At 35.8% G+C, this 17,339-nt stretch overlaps 1 protein-coding gene across 2 annotated transcripts in view; it reads right to left on the bottom strand.

The window, feature by feature from the left end:
• LOC136850774 (calcium-activated chloride channel regulator 1-like) overlaps positions 1-17,339 on the bottom strand; it is a 181,823-nt gene that overhangs the window by 41,367 nt on the left and 123,117 nt on the right. For both annotated transcript variants that reach the window (XM_067124723.1, XM_067124724.1), the window contains exons 3-7: positions 8,818-9,369; positions 7,543-7,664; positions 6,739-6,847; positions 2,859-2,981; positions 1,500-1,646 (exon numbers count right to left, since the gene is read on the bottom strand). In XM_067124723.1, coding sequence (XP_066980824.1) covers positions 1,500-1,646; positions 2,859-2,981; positions 6,739-6,847; positions 7,543-7,664; positions 8,818-9,369 — 1,053 coding nt within the window. The remainder of the gene's footprint in view (positions 1-1,499; positions 1,647-2,858; positions 2,982-6,738; positions 6,848-7,542; positions 7,665-8,817; positions 9,370-17,339) is intronic.

A 17,339-nucleotide genomic window follows, 5' to 3' on the forward strand; every position in this document is an offset into this window, starting at 1 on the left:
AAATAAAAACTAGGATTAGAAACCTGAAAGATTTTAAGCAAAAATACCCCAAGATGTACATACATTGAGCAGCAAAGTGCCAGTTTTCGTATATCTTTGAATTGGCTGTTAAGAATATCATACTCTGTGCAAGCTTAGGCAGAATCTATTCTCATTATGTGATACTGTCTCTTGTATCTCAATATAATTATTCTGAATGAGCATCAAAAACATTTCATAGGACTCTTTCGAGCCTAAGAATGCTGGAGTTTCTCTTAAGGAATAAACGAAATAATATATCCGTATATCAAGGAAAAAAATTACTGAATGACAGGAAATTAGTAAATTAATAAATATACCCGCATCGAAATCATTCCTGAATGATAGAGGAATTTTACAAAATTCCATAAAACACTGACGAGATGTAACCAACCAATTGTCCTCATTTCAGGTAAGGAAAAAGGAAAACACGCTCCATTTTAGTAGTTAAAAAAATACAAGGGGGTTGGGGGTAAAAGTGTCAGACTTAAACAAAAGACAAGTTCAGTGAATCGGGTGCCATTGTTTAAACAATAGAATACAGCCCGTGTAGAGGCACAATACATTCTCAGTTTATTTATTTTGTACGCAATGGAATGAAAGAGAATCTCAGCTGAGTCCTGGCTATTTTGTACAGATATATATATATATATATATATATATATATATATATATATATATATATATATATATATATATATATATATATATATATATATATATATATATATATATATATATATATATATATATATATATATATATAAAGGCTTTCGTTGCGTATGTATGTATATGTGTATGTGCGAATGTTAAGAATACATCAGGTAATACTAGTGTTTTCGTTTCTGATGGAGATATAGGAATGGCGTTGGCAGGAAATGAAAGAATAATTTATATGCAGAGAATTACAGTTTTTTTTTTCCTCAGGGATATTTTGAATCTTATCTTATAGTAGGTTAGAATGCGAAATAAATTTGTCTTCCTTACACTTTCTGATTGCGTCTTTGTATTATGTATATGTGTATGTATGTATATATATATATATATATATATATATATATATATATATATATATATATATATATATATATATATATATATATATATATAGATATAGATATAGATATAGATATAGGTGTGTGTGTGTGTGTGTGCGCGCGCGCATGTATACTCCAGGATACCTTTGCAAATGTACTTGCATGTAGGCAACTTAAAAACCAAAGTGCTGAGATGATCAGTGTTGCTGGAGTAAGACAAGAATAATAGAATTTATTTTTACCAGAAATATTTTTCGAAAAAATTCCTCGTACATTCAGCGGATTCGCAGACGCGTCTTCATGTTAGAGTAAGGATCCTAAGAGATCCCAAAGATCGTCAGATTCTAAAAATCCTAAGATCCTAAACCACAAGAAAAAAAAAAAACACCTCCTAAGAGGACACACTAACACAAACACACAATAACAAACGTCAATTATTATTACCTGTGTGGAGGCCTTCGCCTCCTGAAGGATGCTGATTGCCTTCCGGATGCCGCAGGCGATGCAGGCTTGGCTGGAGCGGGCCGTCGAAGGATTTCGGGGCAAGGAGGACCCCACTCTCTCCCGAAGGTCCGACGAAGTCGTCTCCAGCTGTGGCCCCGAAATATTGATCTGTTAGAGGAATTGCTTGCTGGCCCCCAACCCCACTTCCCTCTCTCTCTCTCTCTCTCTCTCTCTCTCTCTCTCTCTCTCTCTCTCTCTCTCTCTCTCTCTCGCTTGCTTTTTATTTCCTTCAGTTCCATTCTCTGTTTTGTTTTTGTTATTCTGTTTTCTTTTATTTTTTATTAATTTTTTTTTTACAAGAGAAGTGAACTGACCGTCTGTGGTTGAAATATTGATTTGGTAGAGAAAGTGCTTGTATTCTTTTTATTTTATATGATTTTTTTTGTTGTTTTTTCTTTATTTTTATACTTTTTCATTCTTTTTTATTCATTTTTATAAAGTATTCCAATATTGTTTTTAGATTTTTTTATTTTTAAAAAGTAAAAGATTAAGAATTTTTCTTTTTAAAGACCTAATATAAGATTACCAGAGGAAATATAATACCGACAAAAGATATAAGAATCTTCATAAGAAATGGGAAACACTCTTTCGTATTTCCACTGAATATAATTTTTTATTTAAAGATGAGAAAATTAGAAAGTACTATACAACGAATATAAAAAGTAGTACAGTGCAAGGAATTGACACACTGGGTCACATATGATAATCAAATAAAAAAATATACAAATTAACGACGTTTAACCTCCAATTTTGAAGATGAGAAGATATAACACAATAAACATTATTAATAGTATGGGAGAAGGAATGGCCACACTAGATCGCGTATGAATGTTAAATAAAAAAAATAAATACAAATTAATGACACTTAACCACCAATTTCGAAGGTAAGAAAAGGAATATATAATTTAATGTTATTAATAGTATGAAATTCCATTAAAAATAAATAAAAATTATTGACATCTAACCACCAATTTTGAAGATAAGAAAATATAATACAATAAATATCTTTAATAATATGAAAGTCAATTGAAAATAAATAAAAATTAATGACCTTTAACCACCAATTTTAAAGATGAGAAAAGAAAATATATAATACAATAAATATCGTGAATTGCATGACAGTCCAATAAAAATATATTCAAATTAATGGCATTTAAAACCAATTTTAAAGATAAGAAAATAAAATATAACACAGTAAATATCATTAATTGCATGAAAGCCCAGTGTAAAAATAGATCCAAATTAATGACATTTAACCACCAGTGCCAAATCATTCTTCCCCTAAAAATCAATCCTTACCATGAAGAGCTGGGCCGCCTGTTTGGCCACGGCATTGAAGACCACGACGCCCACTTCGGCGCCGTTCGGGAGGTCGTAGACGACGACGCGACGTATCGCTTTCCTGACGAACTCCCAACGACGCTGCAAAGCAAGACAAAAGCAGTCGTTGCAAACAAGGTTATTGCTGGGGCTGTTACAGACTTCTTCCGCTTCCTGGTTCGGAGGGAAGTTTCAAAGTTTCCGGAAGGATTGTTGGTAATTCGTTTGCTTTTTTCTTTTTTTCTTTTTTTTTTTTGAGCATTACGGGTACATTTCATTTCGTGACAGAATCGCGAAAAATAAATTTGTTTTAAATTTTTTGGATAATTATTATTGTTCGTGTAATTATTTTCGTGACAGAATCACGAGAAATAAATTGAATGTTTTGCAATTTTGCGGATAATTATTATTGTTCCGATAATTATTTTCGTGACAGAATCACGAAAAATAAATTGAATGTTTTGCAATTTTGTGGATAATTGTTATTGTTCCGGTAATTTTTTTTCGTGACAGAATCACGAAAAGTAAATATTTTGCAATGTTGTGGAAAATTTTTTTTGCCGTGAAATGATAGTATAAAATGTTGATGTTTTCTGCGATGTAAAGGATATTATTATTGGGAGATAATCACGCAAAATATTGGTATTTCCTGAAATTTAAGAAATATATTTTCTTGAAAGATTCACGAACTATTAATTGCTATTTTATGATGTTGATTTTTTTTCGGGAAAATTCTTGCGCAATTCACTGAAATGGTCTGAAATGTTAAGGATATTTTTTTTAAAAGAAACAATCGATGACAATTCACAGAAATTTTTTCCGGTAGTCAACGATATTTTGACTGAAACAAACACGAATAATCCCCAAAAGTTTTTGATTAGTATTAGAGAGCTCTAAGAAAAAAGCTTGATGCATTCTACTCCCTGGCATAAAAAAAATCTAAAAAGAAAAAGGAGATATATTGTTTTAATATTAGCTAAATTTATTTGAAATCAGAGAGCTTAGCAAGATTCGAATTCAATAATAAAAACTTTTTTTGGAAATTCATGTTACAATTAGTTAATATTATATTTGAAAATTCCCTATTTGCTGTATTTGGAATCGGAAAGTGCAATGAGAATTAAATTACATTATAAAAAATTTATTAAGAAATTTATATTATAATCTATTATTTTACAATTAAAAAGTTCTCAGTTACTTCAGGAAGCATAAAAGATAAAGTTATAAGCGATTATTTGCATTAACAAGCGATAAATAAATTTAACTGTTAAAACCACAAACTAATAAAAGATTTAAGAAAAAAATCCACATCAAATCAGTGCAAAATGACAAGTCGGTCAATTTCACGAGGTTTAAACCCCTGTCATTTTTCTGTCTCTCTCTTCTTCTCCAGTTGACCTTGTGGTCCGTCCTTCTCTCTCTCTCTCTCTCTCTCTCTCTCTCTCTCTCTCTCTCTCTCTCTCTCTCTGTCTCAAACTCTGCTCACCTTACCATCTGTCCCAATATTCTCCCAAATCTCTCTTGCGCCTTTCTGACCGTGGCTCCGAACTTTTCCACTACGTTCCAAAGTTACTTTCTGTGAGATCCTTCTTCAATTCCCTTCTCTCTCTCTCTCTCTCTCTCTCTCTCTCTCTCTCTCTCTCTCTCTCTCTCTCTTTCCTTTTCTCCCTTTTTCTTTTTTCTTTATTTCTTTTTTATCTTTCTTACCTTCTCTCTCTCTCTCTCTCTCTCTCTCTCTCTCTCTCTCTCTCTCTCTCTCTCTCTCTCTCTCTCTCCTTTTCTCTCTTTTGCTCCTTTTTCTCTCTGTTTCATTTACTTTCATTCTCTTTTGTCTTTTCATTTCTCTCTCCTCCTTTTCAACTCTCTCTCTCTCTCTCTCTCTCTCTCTCTCTCTCTCTCTCTCTCTCTCTCTCTCTCTCTCTGTGTTTGCCAAATAACTGCAACCCCATCTTTTCTCCCGTCTTTATTTGTTCTCAATATCTCCAGAATTTACACACCAATATTTCTCAATTTGTCTCATCGCTTCCATTTTAGTCGTGATAAGCCGTTGTATTTATTTTTTCCCCTTTGGAATTTATTCTTAGATATTTATTGTGTCCAATGTTTATTGTATTTACTTTATTTTCCATTTCAATTTCTTCAAACTGCCAAAGGATTTCCGTGGAAAATCGACGGTTTGACCTGACTGTAGCTCCCTTTGTTAACCTTCATACCTGGAAGTCAACTATTGATCAGAATGCACCTCTCTCTCTCTCTCTCTCTCTCTCTCTCTCTCTCTCTCTCTCTCTCTCTCTCTCTCCTTGACGACACTCTCCTTTCCTTTACTGTCGTTTTGGTTTGTTTATCGTCACTATTTTGGGGGGAATTTGTAAAGAAAATGTATCATTTCTTATGAGATGAAAATTTGTAAAGAAAACCTATTATCATTTTATCAGATCAAAATTTGTAAAGAAAACATATTATCTATTTTATCAGATCAAAATTTGTAAAGAAAACAGTATTTTTTCATCATTTCAAAATTTGTAAAGAAAACGAATTATTTTTAATCAATTCAAAATTTGTAAAGAAAACGAATTATTTTTAATCAATTCAAGATTTGTAAAGAAAACTTATCATTTTTTTTTTCAGTTCAAAATATGTAAAGAAAACTTATTATTTTTTATCAGTTCAACATTTGGAAAGAAAAATTATCATTTTTTTATCAGTTCAAAATTTGTAAAGAAAACTTATTTTTTAATCAGTTCAAAATTTCTTACGAAATTTTTTTTATTTTATATAAGTTCAAAGTTTGTAAAGGAAGTTAATAATTTTTCATATCAGTTAAAAAAAAAAAAAAAAATATATATATATATATATATATATATATATATATATATATATATATATATATATATATATATATATATATATATATATATATATATATTATCAGTCCAAAATTTTATGTAAATTCTTAACAAAGGATTACTAATTGAATAGAACTGTTATGGAATATTTCCTGTTTATATAATTGGACGATTCTCTTTCATTGCAAACAAATAATTGGTGTCGCTAATTTAGCTGATCTGTTTAGAAAGCAATCGTGAGATGTAACCTATTGATCTGATTGCGCAAACACGTTTGCCTCTCTCTCTCTCTCTCTCTCTCTCTCTCTCTCTCTCTCTCTCTCTCTCTCTCTCTCTCTCTCTCTCAACATTGACTTTGCAACACCTTTCTCTCTCTTCCATGATATTGCAAGCTCTCTCTCTCTCTCTCTCTCTCTCTCTCTCTCTCTCTCTCTCTCTCTCTCTCTCTCTCTCTCTCTCTCAACGTTGACTTTGCAACACCTTTCTCTCTCTCTCTCTCTCTCTCTCTCTCTCTCTCTCTCTCTCTCTCTCTCTCTCTCTCTCTCTCTCTCTCCGTTGTATTGCAACACCTGTCTCACTCTCCTTTTCCTTGACATTACAGCATTCTCTCTCTCTCTCTCTCTCTCTCTCTCTCTCTCTCTCTCTCTCTCTCTCTCTCTCTCTCTCTCTCTCTCCTTGATATTACAACGTTTTCTCTTTTCCTTGATATTGCAAGCAACATTCTCTCTCTCTCTCTCTCTCTCTCTCTCTCTCTCTCTCTCTCTCTCTCTCTCTCTCTCTCTCTAGTATACCAGAGCACTGACCTAACTCCAGAAAGACTCGTTTTCTTTTATTTTCCAGCTTATCTCTTATTTTTCTCCTCCTTCTCCCCTCCTTACCCTCTCCCTCATTCCACCACATATTCCCCCACCCCTTACCTTCATTCCTCCACCTCCACCTACCTCCACCCCGCTCCCAATCCCCATTCGCCCAGGTATCCGAAATGGACTGAGAAATCTTCGCGTGATACTTACCTGAACATTCATAACGGTAGTGTCCTCGACCAGCAGAATGAACCTCTGCGTTGGCTTACGTATGAAGTGAATCTGCGGGGAAAGGTACCCTGCTGAAGGTCTGCGAGATCTGGAAAGAAGAAGAATAAGAGGGGGGGGAATAAAAAAAAAAGGGTTTAAAAGGGAGAACAAATACAAAAATAGGTTGAATTGGTAAAATGGACGCTGCAGGCGAATTGGCGAATTTCTGGCCTGTAAATTTATACTTCAATTTACTATTTTTTTTTTTTTTTTTGCAGGTTTGGCTTTGTTATTTTTACGTAAATATATTTTTATCATATAATTAAAAGATTATTCACTGAGTGAGTCCTGTGGACTTGGAATGAATTTCGAAAATATTTGTAAAAAAAATTATGCAATCCGAATTAGTACCTTAGTTCCTTTTATTGCATAGTTACGTTTTATTCCGATATCAATAGTTTGTGATTAACTCTTTTGCTTGATATTCTAAGCCATAAGTCATGAAGATAAATTTGAAAGAACTGAAGTTCTAGTCAGTGCAGATATATATATATATATATATATATATATATATATATATATATATATATATATATATATATATATATATATACTATACTGTATATATCTGTACAATTCCCTCTCATAACAAATACTATAATACTGCTAACTATTGACACTTAAAGAATAATTTATATATTAATTTACCTAACCGTCTCAAACCCAACCCCGACGAAAACCCAAAAGAAAAAGAATTTCTTAAGAAACGAAAAGAAAGCCAGAGCGACTGGATAAGATACTTACCGAGATTCGCCAAAGTCGCTGTGCCTTTTCATAACCTCCCAGGCAGAGAGGCCGTCGCATAAAGCGTTCTGCTTCGTCGGGGCTTCTTGGTTGTGGCTCTTTGAGTCGCAGAATTTTGTGACCTGGGAAAGAAGTCGGCAGTTTTTTTGGTGGGAGGTTTTTTTTTTTATGTTTTTAAGGGTTTTTTTGTCAGTTTTAGTTTTCTGTGAGAGAAATCTATTGTGTCGCCTTTGTCTGTCCGTCCGCACTTTTTTTTTCTGTCCGCACTTTCTCTGTCCGCCCTCAGAGCTTAAAAATTACTGAGGCTAGAGGGCTGCAAATTGGTATGTTGGTCATCCACCCTCCAATCATCAAGCACACCAAATGGCAGCCCTCCAGCCCTAGTAGTTTTTATTTTATTTAAGGTTAAACTTACCCATAATCTTGCTTCTGGCAACGATATAGGCCAGGCCATTACCGGGCCGTGGTTAAAGTTTCATGGGCCGCGGCTCATACAGCATTATACCGAGACCACAGAAAGATGGGTCTATTTTCGGTGGCCTTGATTATACTGTGTGCAGAAAACTTGATTGCGCCGAAGAAACTTCGGCGCATTTTTACCGGTTTTTTATAAAGTTTTATGTTTATTTTGTCTTTTTGGCGGTTTTTTAAGAAGTTGGTGATAGCAGAATTTGGGCAAGTTGCTGTTAGGATTGAAAAGCTATCCAGTGAGATTTATATGAGGCCAGAATATGAATTTAAGTGCTTCAGAAAATTTTCAAAGTATAAAATATTGAACATAAGATATATAATATGTAAAATATGCAAATTTTAATGTAAGATACATAAAATACGTGAAATTATTTTTTCAGTTCATTACAAAGACATCAATTTAGGATGGAACGTAAAGCACAAAATAACTGAATGAATGTTACTGATGAAATAACCATCGTTTCCTTCATTAGAAAATATGAAAACGACAGAATCTCGAGCAGTAAGAAGGTATTTTAGACTTCTTTTATATTTGAAGTCGTTATGTTACAATATACTGTATATGTGTAATGTGTTGCATATAATAAAGCCTACTTAAAATTGCCATATAATGGTAAACTAGGTTATTACTAAATTGAAATGACCTGCATTATAAATTTGGAAGAAATCTGGAAGTAATCAAAAACAGTATAAGACATCATAAAACAGTCAGTAATAACTTATATCTTAATAAATATTGAGATGCTCAAGATGATTTATAACTGATAAAGACAGGTAAGCAAGACAACATCCCTGATATCTCACCTGAGGAAGGTGAGGCAAGGACAGCAGCGAAGAAGTCGCATTCCTGTGCGCCTCCGGCGGCCAGGCACAGTGGTGGGCGTGATCCGGATGGCAGACAGGGGAGGGCACTCGGACGTCCGTGCACACGGACGCCTCCCACCGCTGCCCGTGACGGTACAAGGGCGTGTAGAGGCGGTCTCCCGCGTGGCCCGCCTCCGAAAACAGCCCCCAGCGGTACTTGCCCCATTCCCCGACCAAGATGCTAGCCGCCCTCGAGACGTGACTCGCGGAGCTGTTGGCGGCTTCGAGGAATCCCACGCCCAGGTAGATGTAGTCCCCGGGCTGGCCGCAGCCTCGGCTCTGCTGGGTCCAAGGGGAGTCTCCGAAGACTGGGTGGGGGGCGCCTAGCTTGATGTGTGGCGGGTGGGTGGGTATTGGGGGCGGGTTAGGTGAGGGATGGGGAACGCAAGACCTACTTGTCCAGTGGCGTGGGTATATGACCGATGCCGATTTTAGGGAGAGCATGCCCTCTGTGGCCACGTGGAGGGCTTCTGACCAGGATGTTAGCACCGTCTGGAAGGAAAAAAGAAAGTGGAAATAAATTATAATGCATATATACTCCAAAAAGGATTATTTTCCCCTACACGGACAGGCTCCAGAAAATATTGCCATATTAATTTTAATTTGATGCTTTTGGTATGGCGTTCTCAATTAAACCTTAGAATGGAACCTAAAGTGTTTAAAGAAGACATGGTTGTACTATATGAAGGGATTGTTGAACCAACCCTCCTTTAGGTAGAATTCTGATTAAAGGAAAAGGGTGGAACCTGTAAAGGTGAATATTTATATACAGTAGTATTTATGGTATAAGGAGAATTGAATAGGTCGGAAATGTACAGATACATAGGAGTTATAAAGTGGGTAGAGTATTTTAAGGTGGTTTAGGCATGTGGGGAAAAATGAAGCGTGTTAGGCTGGTGAAAAAAAGAATACAATTCTGAGGGGATAATCTAAAAAGGGATGGACAGATTGAGTGAAAAATGCATTGGAAAGTAGAGGTCTCAACCCTGTAAGCAAGATAGAGGCATTTGAAATACTGCTGGTGAACCCTTTGTATAGGTGTATGAAGCTATTGGTTTATTCCACAGAGATATCTGTGATTTAGCCACTTAGGTGCCAATGCTGCAGTGATCATTGTTCTTTCAGCATCTGGAGTTAGACCCAGTCAAGAGACTCGTTTTAAAGCTGAAAATTACAGAAACAGATGATCTTTGTTATTTAAATATTTGGAGTTAGAGTTACCCCCTGTTAGGAGAATCGTTTTAATGTCGAAAATTATTGAAAGAGATAGGTGGCCAGGGGCAAACATCCGATTCAAACAACATTCCAGTTTCAATATTCCTTCCTTACTTTTATAAGCTTCCAGTAACAAATAAATACAATTAACCTTTACGACAATTGAAGCCTACGCCTGAGAGGGAAGAGAGAATCACTATATCCGTAAGCATTGATTTCTATTTGTAAATATTGTGTTGTTGATCGCTCTCCCCCCTTCACTCCCCATCCACCTACCCACCAATCGGGATGGATAACATCTCCCTCCCTCCCCTCCCCTCCCCAACTTCTCCATCAAGATGAATCTGTTGTGCCATGCTTATAGCCAAGCTTCAAAGGAAGCTCAACGTATCGGTTATACATACCTACGCTCACGATTTTTCCCCTTACCCATATGCAAAATGAAACGCCCTCTATTCATTAGCTCGAAAACAATAGAGGGAGGAGAGGGGAACGGGGAGGGACCTCATACACCCCCAACAGGCGGCCAGGCAGGCAGGCAGGCAGGTAGGTATAAAGGCTCAAGAGCTACACCAGCAGGAGGAGAATCAGCGCCACCAGAAGGATTAGGAAAAATGCGGGACGCCCACTCGCAATTACACGTCATAATTAAAACGCCTCTTGCTGCTTTCTGGGCAAGCGAAAAGTAGGAGGGAGGAATCCTGCCATCCTTGAGATCCTTTTTTTTTTTTTTTTTTTTTTTTTGGCCTCTCAGGAATGGAAAATTAATTTGCGAGCATTCCCTTTGGACGATTTCGCTAATGGAAAATCCCCAGAGGAACTAAAGAAGGGAAGGAAGAAAGAAGGAGAACGCCGTCATGAATTGCAGAAGGAGATTTTGGAGATTTCAAAGATGATACACAGAACGGTTTGGGAAGTGGGCGTTTTTTTTTTTTTTTTTTTTTTTTTTTTTGTAGCTGAATTATGGGACTTTGCGTGATCTCTGCAGATCTCATAATCATTATTTTTCTTTGAATGATCTTTACGGATCTCGTAATCATTTTATCTCTACAGGTCTCATAATCATTTTATCTCTCCAGGTCTCATAATCGTTTTATCGCTCCAGGTCTCATTCTATCTGTGCAGGTCTCATAATCATTTTATTTCTAAAGATCTCATTATCATATTTTTGTTCGATGATCTCTGCAGATCTCATCATGATCTTATTTATCTTCGCACGGTCTCTACAGATCACATCATCATCTTATTTTTTTCGCATGATCTCTACGGATCTCATAATGATCTTATCTTTCTTCCCACAATCTCTATAGATCTCACCATCATCATATTTTCCTTCACATGATCTCTACAGATCTCATAATCATCTTATTTCCTTCGCATGTTCTCTACAGATCTCATCATCATCTCATTTTCCTTCGCATGTTCTCTACAGATCTCATAATCATCTAATTTCCTTCGCATGTTCTCTACAGATCTCATCATCATCTCATTTTCCTTCGCATGTTCTCTACAGATCTTATAATCATCTTATTTCCTTCGCATGTTCTCTACAGATCTCATAAGCATCTTATTTCCGTCGCATGTTCTCTACAGATCTCACAATCATCTTATTTCCTTCGCATGTTCTCTACAGATGTCATGATCATCTTATTTGCTTCGCATGTTCTCTACAGATGTCATGATCATCTTATTTGCTTCGCATGTTCTCTACAGATCTCATAATCATCTTATTGCCTTTGCATGTTCTCTACAGATCTCATCATCATCTCATTTTCCTTCGCATGTTCTCTACAGATCTCACCATCATCTCATTTTCCCTCGCATGTTCTCTACAGATCTCACCATGATCTCATTTTCCTTCGCATGTTCTCTACAGATCTCATAATCATCGTATTGCCTTTGCACGTTCTCTACAGATCTCACCATCATCTCATTTTCCTTCGTATGTTCTCTACAGATCTCGTAATCATCTTATTTCCTTCGCATTTTCTCTACAGATCTCATCATCATAATATTTTTTTCTTCTAAACCTCCTTTCGCGGAAGAGATTACTTACGTTAATGAAGTCTAGAGATTAGTTTAAAGAAAAGATTTCTGGGAAAGAGTCTGAGCGTAGACCAGATTAGATTAGGCGATTTACAAGGCAGGTAGGATACAGTCTTGCTGTCTAATTAAATATTTTGTTTATAATTATACTAATACTTTTATTGTAAAGTCCTGGCACTTCCTGGCTATATACGTAAAGCAGGAAATATAAATTAGATCTTTATTTCAACATCAAAAGAGGGTGGCTCAAAAAAAAAAAAAAAAAAAAAATATATATATATATATATATATATATATATATATATATATATACATGTGTGTATGTGTATACACACACACTATATATATATATATATATATATATATATATATATATATATATATATATATATATATATATATATATATATATATATATATATATATATATATGTATATATATAATTATATATATATTTATATGTGTGTGTCCACACACACACACACACATATATATATATATATATATATATATATATATATATATATATATATATATATATATATATATATATCACATCATATGATTACCTGAAAAAGCTTACCCTTTTATTTTAGCTAATTAATTTATTTGGTAGTGTGGCCTGGGGGTGGGGAGGGGGAGTAGTTGGCATACATACATGCATTATTAATTAATTTGAAATGCACTCAAATTAAAAATATATGAACCGATTTTAATTTGTTCTTCCTAATTATTTACATCCGAACAAAAATTTTCATGAAGAAATGTTCCCACTCTGGGAGTTTTGATTATGATTAATTTCCAGTCAAGCAGACACTAATTTGCGCATGCGCTAGAACGCAAACTTACATGCGCGTACACATTCACACAGTTAAATTTTGGTATGATATACATTTTCCATTCCAGCAGGCATGTGTCTGAAGAAAATGGAGCCTGTAATTGAAAGTTAAATGTATTCCTGTAAAATTTATTAACAAGAATTACAGGATTTTGATAAACGCTTACTGACACGAACGTTTGGTGACACTTAAACGTTTTCAGACACGTCAACGTTTTCTGAGTTCAAACGTCTCTGACACTTCAGTGTTTGCTGACACTTAAACGCTTTGTGTCACTTTTACGTTTTCTGACGCTTGAACGTTTTATAACACTTAAACGTTTTCTGGCGTTTAAACGTTTTCTGACACGTGAACGTTTTCTGACTCTTAAACGTTTGCTGACACTTAAACGCTTTTTGTCAATTATACCTTTTCTGACACTTGAACGTTTTCTTACACTTGAACGTTGCTGACAATTAAGCGTTTTCTGACTCAAGTATTTTTTGAAACTTAAACGCTCTCTGACACTTCAACGTTTTCTGACGTTTTCTGATGTTAAAAGTTTACTAACACCTCAACGTTTCTGACACTTAAACGTTTGCTGACATTTAAATATTGTCTGACGTTTCAACTTTTTCTGACACTTAAACGTTTTATGACACTTAAACGTTTGTTACATTTAAATATTGTCTGACGTTTCAACTTTTTCTGACACTTAAACGTTTTCTGACACTTAAACGTTTGCTGACACCGTTGTATGCATTTTCACTCTTCTATGATAAATCAGATTCCTGATGAATTTAATAGGGGATAAATATGACTCACTTGATATATGAGGATTTATCACAAATGTTCAGTGCATGTATTCTGTGACTTATTTGAAGATGGCACTTATTTCAAAATTCTTTGGAATTCATTAAGCTGCATATATCTTTGAACTCCATCCTGGCTAAAATTTAAGGAAATTCTCTCTCTCTCTCTCTCTCTCTCTCTCTCTCTCTCTCTCTCTCTCTCTCTCTCTCTCTCTCTCTCATATTAATATTCAAGTTTCCACTATCAAGCGAGACTTCAATGTCCCAAACCAGTCCTTTATACGAGTGTCCAGTAGACAAAGATTCATTTTCTACCCAACGTCGTTGATTTATTTTCAAAATGTTTCTGACATGCATGCCACAGATCGCCGATATTTGTTTATGACATGTTGTAATGTAGCATGGAATAGACAAAGATTCGTTTTCCAGTCATTGTCATTAACTTGTTTTCAACATGTTTATGACATGTATGCCACAGATTTTCAAAATGTTTGTGACATGTATGCCACAAATCGCCGACATTTGTTTATGACTTGTTCTAATGCAGCATGGAGTAGACAAAGATTCGTTTTCCCGTCATTGTCATGAACTTGTTTTCAACATATTTATGATATGTTTATGACAAATTGCCGACAATTGTTTGTGACATGTTGTACAGTAATGCAGCACGGACGCGACCTTAATAATGTTACCAAGTATATCTTTCGTCTTCCTCCATGTCGTCAACTTAAAAACGTGTTTCAAAAAGAGTTTTTTTTCTTCTCTCAGATTTTGAACAGGAACGAGGAAGGCACAGATTTCTCTCAATTTCCTGCCTCGCCACTATTTGGGCCAGAGTTGACTGAGCACTAACTCTGCCTGCAGGCCAAAATTACATTTTGGGACCGCAAATCACTTTCTCTCTCTCTCTCTCTCTCTCTCTCTCTCTCTCTCTCTCTCTCTCTCTCTCTCTCTCTCTCTCTCTCTCTCCGCAGCAAATTCATTGTCTTGCACAGGGAGAGGGAGACTGATTCTCTCTCTCTTTCTCTCTCCAACTCCTACGCCAGTTCGTTATCTTGCAGAGAGTGACTGATATGCTCTCTCTCTCTCTCTCTCTCTCTCTCTCTCTTCCGTGAATTCGTTCTCTGGCAGAGAGCGAGACTGATATGCTCTCTCTCTCTCTCTCTCTCTCTCTCTCTCTCCTCCGTGAATTCGTTCTCTTGCAGAGAGCGACACTGATATGCTCTCTCTCTCTCTCTCTCTCTCTCTCTCTCTCTCTCTGGCGTGTTAGGAGAAGAGGGGTAACTGACATATCTTTACTAGATGTAGCCAAAATGATAATAGTCAGTCACCTCTCGCTTGAAAACCACTTTCTCTTGTTTTCAGAAACGTTGATAGATTGGTTAAGAATTTCCAACTTATATATTTCCATCTTTTCAGATTTTTTTTTTGTCGCACATTTAATGGGTACCCAATGCCTTCTTTCCTTAGCACAAATATCCCACCTCCTTTTCTTGTTTTCTTACTGTGGTTTTTCCTTAAAAAAATCACAGTATGCGTTCGTTTATAAAACCAAATTGGAGATCTTATCTCTTTCATTCTCTGCCTTCCATCATCATCGCTTCCAGCAACTTGCATCGATTTGTTCGTTCACTTCATGCCAGCTTTCCCTTACGTTGATGTTCCATAAACATATTTTATCAATTCTAACTGCTATTGTTAATTCCGTTGCATTTGGGAATCCGGGAATATATTAACAAAAAGATATTTGTATGAGAGGAATGAAGTTACGCTGAAAAAAAAAAATCCATACACGACTCTTTATAATTATTCCCCCCGCCCCCAACCCCCCATAATAACTTTCCAAGAAACTCCCTCCTTGCCTCGAGACATAAACAAGCACACGAAAAGTGAAGAGAGGAAAAAGAGAAGAAAAAACGAGAAAAAAACATAAAATAAAAAAAAAAACATCACTGATCCGACCAGCGGAGCCTTATAATCTGGCTGAGAAGATGCAAGCAAACAATATCTTTGACACAAAACCTCCCCTGAACCCCAAAACAGAACGGAACCTCACCGAGAAAGAAAAACCTTTGTGGCTTCTAGAACTCATGCAGTCGGGTAGGAAATGTTAGCTCATTAGATGCACAACCCGAGAGAGAGAGAGAGAGAGAGAGAGAGAGAGAGAGAGAGAGAGAGAGAGAGATCTGTCTCGCTCTGCAAGACAACGAATTTACGGAGGAAAAGAGAAAGCATATCAGTCGCTCTCTGCAAGATAACGAATTGACGTGGGCGTCGAAGAGAGAGAGAGAGAGAGAGAGAGGGAGAGAGAGAGAGAGAGAGAGAGGGAGAGAGAGAGAGAGAGAGAGAATCACTCTCTCTCTCTCTCTGCAAGACAGTGAATTTTCGGAGAGAGAGAGAGAGAGAGAGAGCACATCAGTCTCTGTGCAACACAACAACGAATTTACGTAGGAGTAGGAATATGGAGACATCATTTTTTCCTCTCTTACAACACTGCTTTTCTAGATAATACGTGATGTCTATGACTGATGTGGGTTTATGAATGTGATATCAAGCGAGTTGTTAATGTCTTGGATGTTTAAGGCTGTGATAATTACGTAAACAAAAACAAAACAAATCAGTATGCAGTATTATTGGGGGAAAGAGAAGTACAGATTCCCTTGGCGTGTAAGCGGGTGAACATTTTTCATTAGCAAAATGACCCGAATATGCAGGTTTAAAATAATCTGCTATCTGGAAAATTTGCATTGTTGCGATCCAGTAGTTGGGTAATTATTTTAATAACTTCGTGTGTTAAAAATAATAACTTTGATATAATAAAAAGCGAAAGTAATAACTCATTTCATTCTATTGCCTTGTATCTCTTCTTTTTCTATTATCTAGAAAACAGAAAGTAACAGAAATTCCACATCAAAATTATTTCATATACCTAGAGCATAGTGTTTTTTCAGTGACGTTCTCTCTCTCTCTCTCTCTCTCTCTCTCTCTCTCTCTCTCTCTCTCTCTCTCTCTCGTTAACGGTTGAGCGGGGCACTTTTGTTTCTCGGCCAAAGATTTTCGATAGAGGCTGAGAGGACCACGGCTCCCTTTTTGAGGAATATGTTACAGAACAGGTATCTCTCACCATTAGTGAATTCGGTTTTTCCACAATATTTTTAATATTATTTTGCTGCACATCACATTTTTAGTTAAGACACGAAGGTACTAAAAAGCTATTTTCAGTATACATATAACCCTAGTGGATTTTGTAACTAATGAAGAAAATTAAACAAAGAAAGGTAAAGACATTGAAGTAAAAAAAAACATTATGTTCAGGTACAGGCGTCTTTATACCTTAAGGATATACTCGTATGAAATCATTGGTTTAAAATACTGGCATAGTGGAAGTAGATTTGAGGAAAATAGATTTTATTTTTTTCAACGTTCAGTTTGAATTAGGATATAAAACTTAGGCCTATGAGATCATTCAACGCTGTAAATAATATTGAAACAATTGTTAATAGAGCGTGGAAAGTAAGATGGAAGAAAGAGAAGATGAACGGAGGTACAGTCAAAGGAATGAAAGGGATT

Source organism: Macrobrachium rosenbergii, chromosome 22, assembly GCF_040412425.1.
Source record: "Macrobrachium rosenbergii isolate ZJJX-2024 chromosome 22, ASM4041242v1, whole genome shotgun sequence".
Classification (NCBI taxonomy): domain Eukaryota; kingdom Metazoa; phylum Arthropoda; class Malacostraca; order Decapoda; family Palaemonidae; genus Macrobrachium; species Macrobrachium rosenbergii.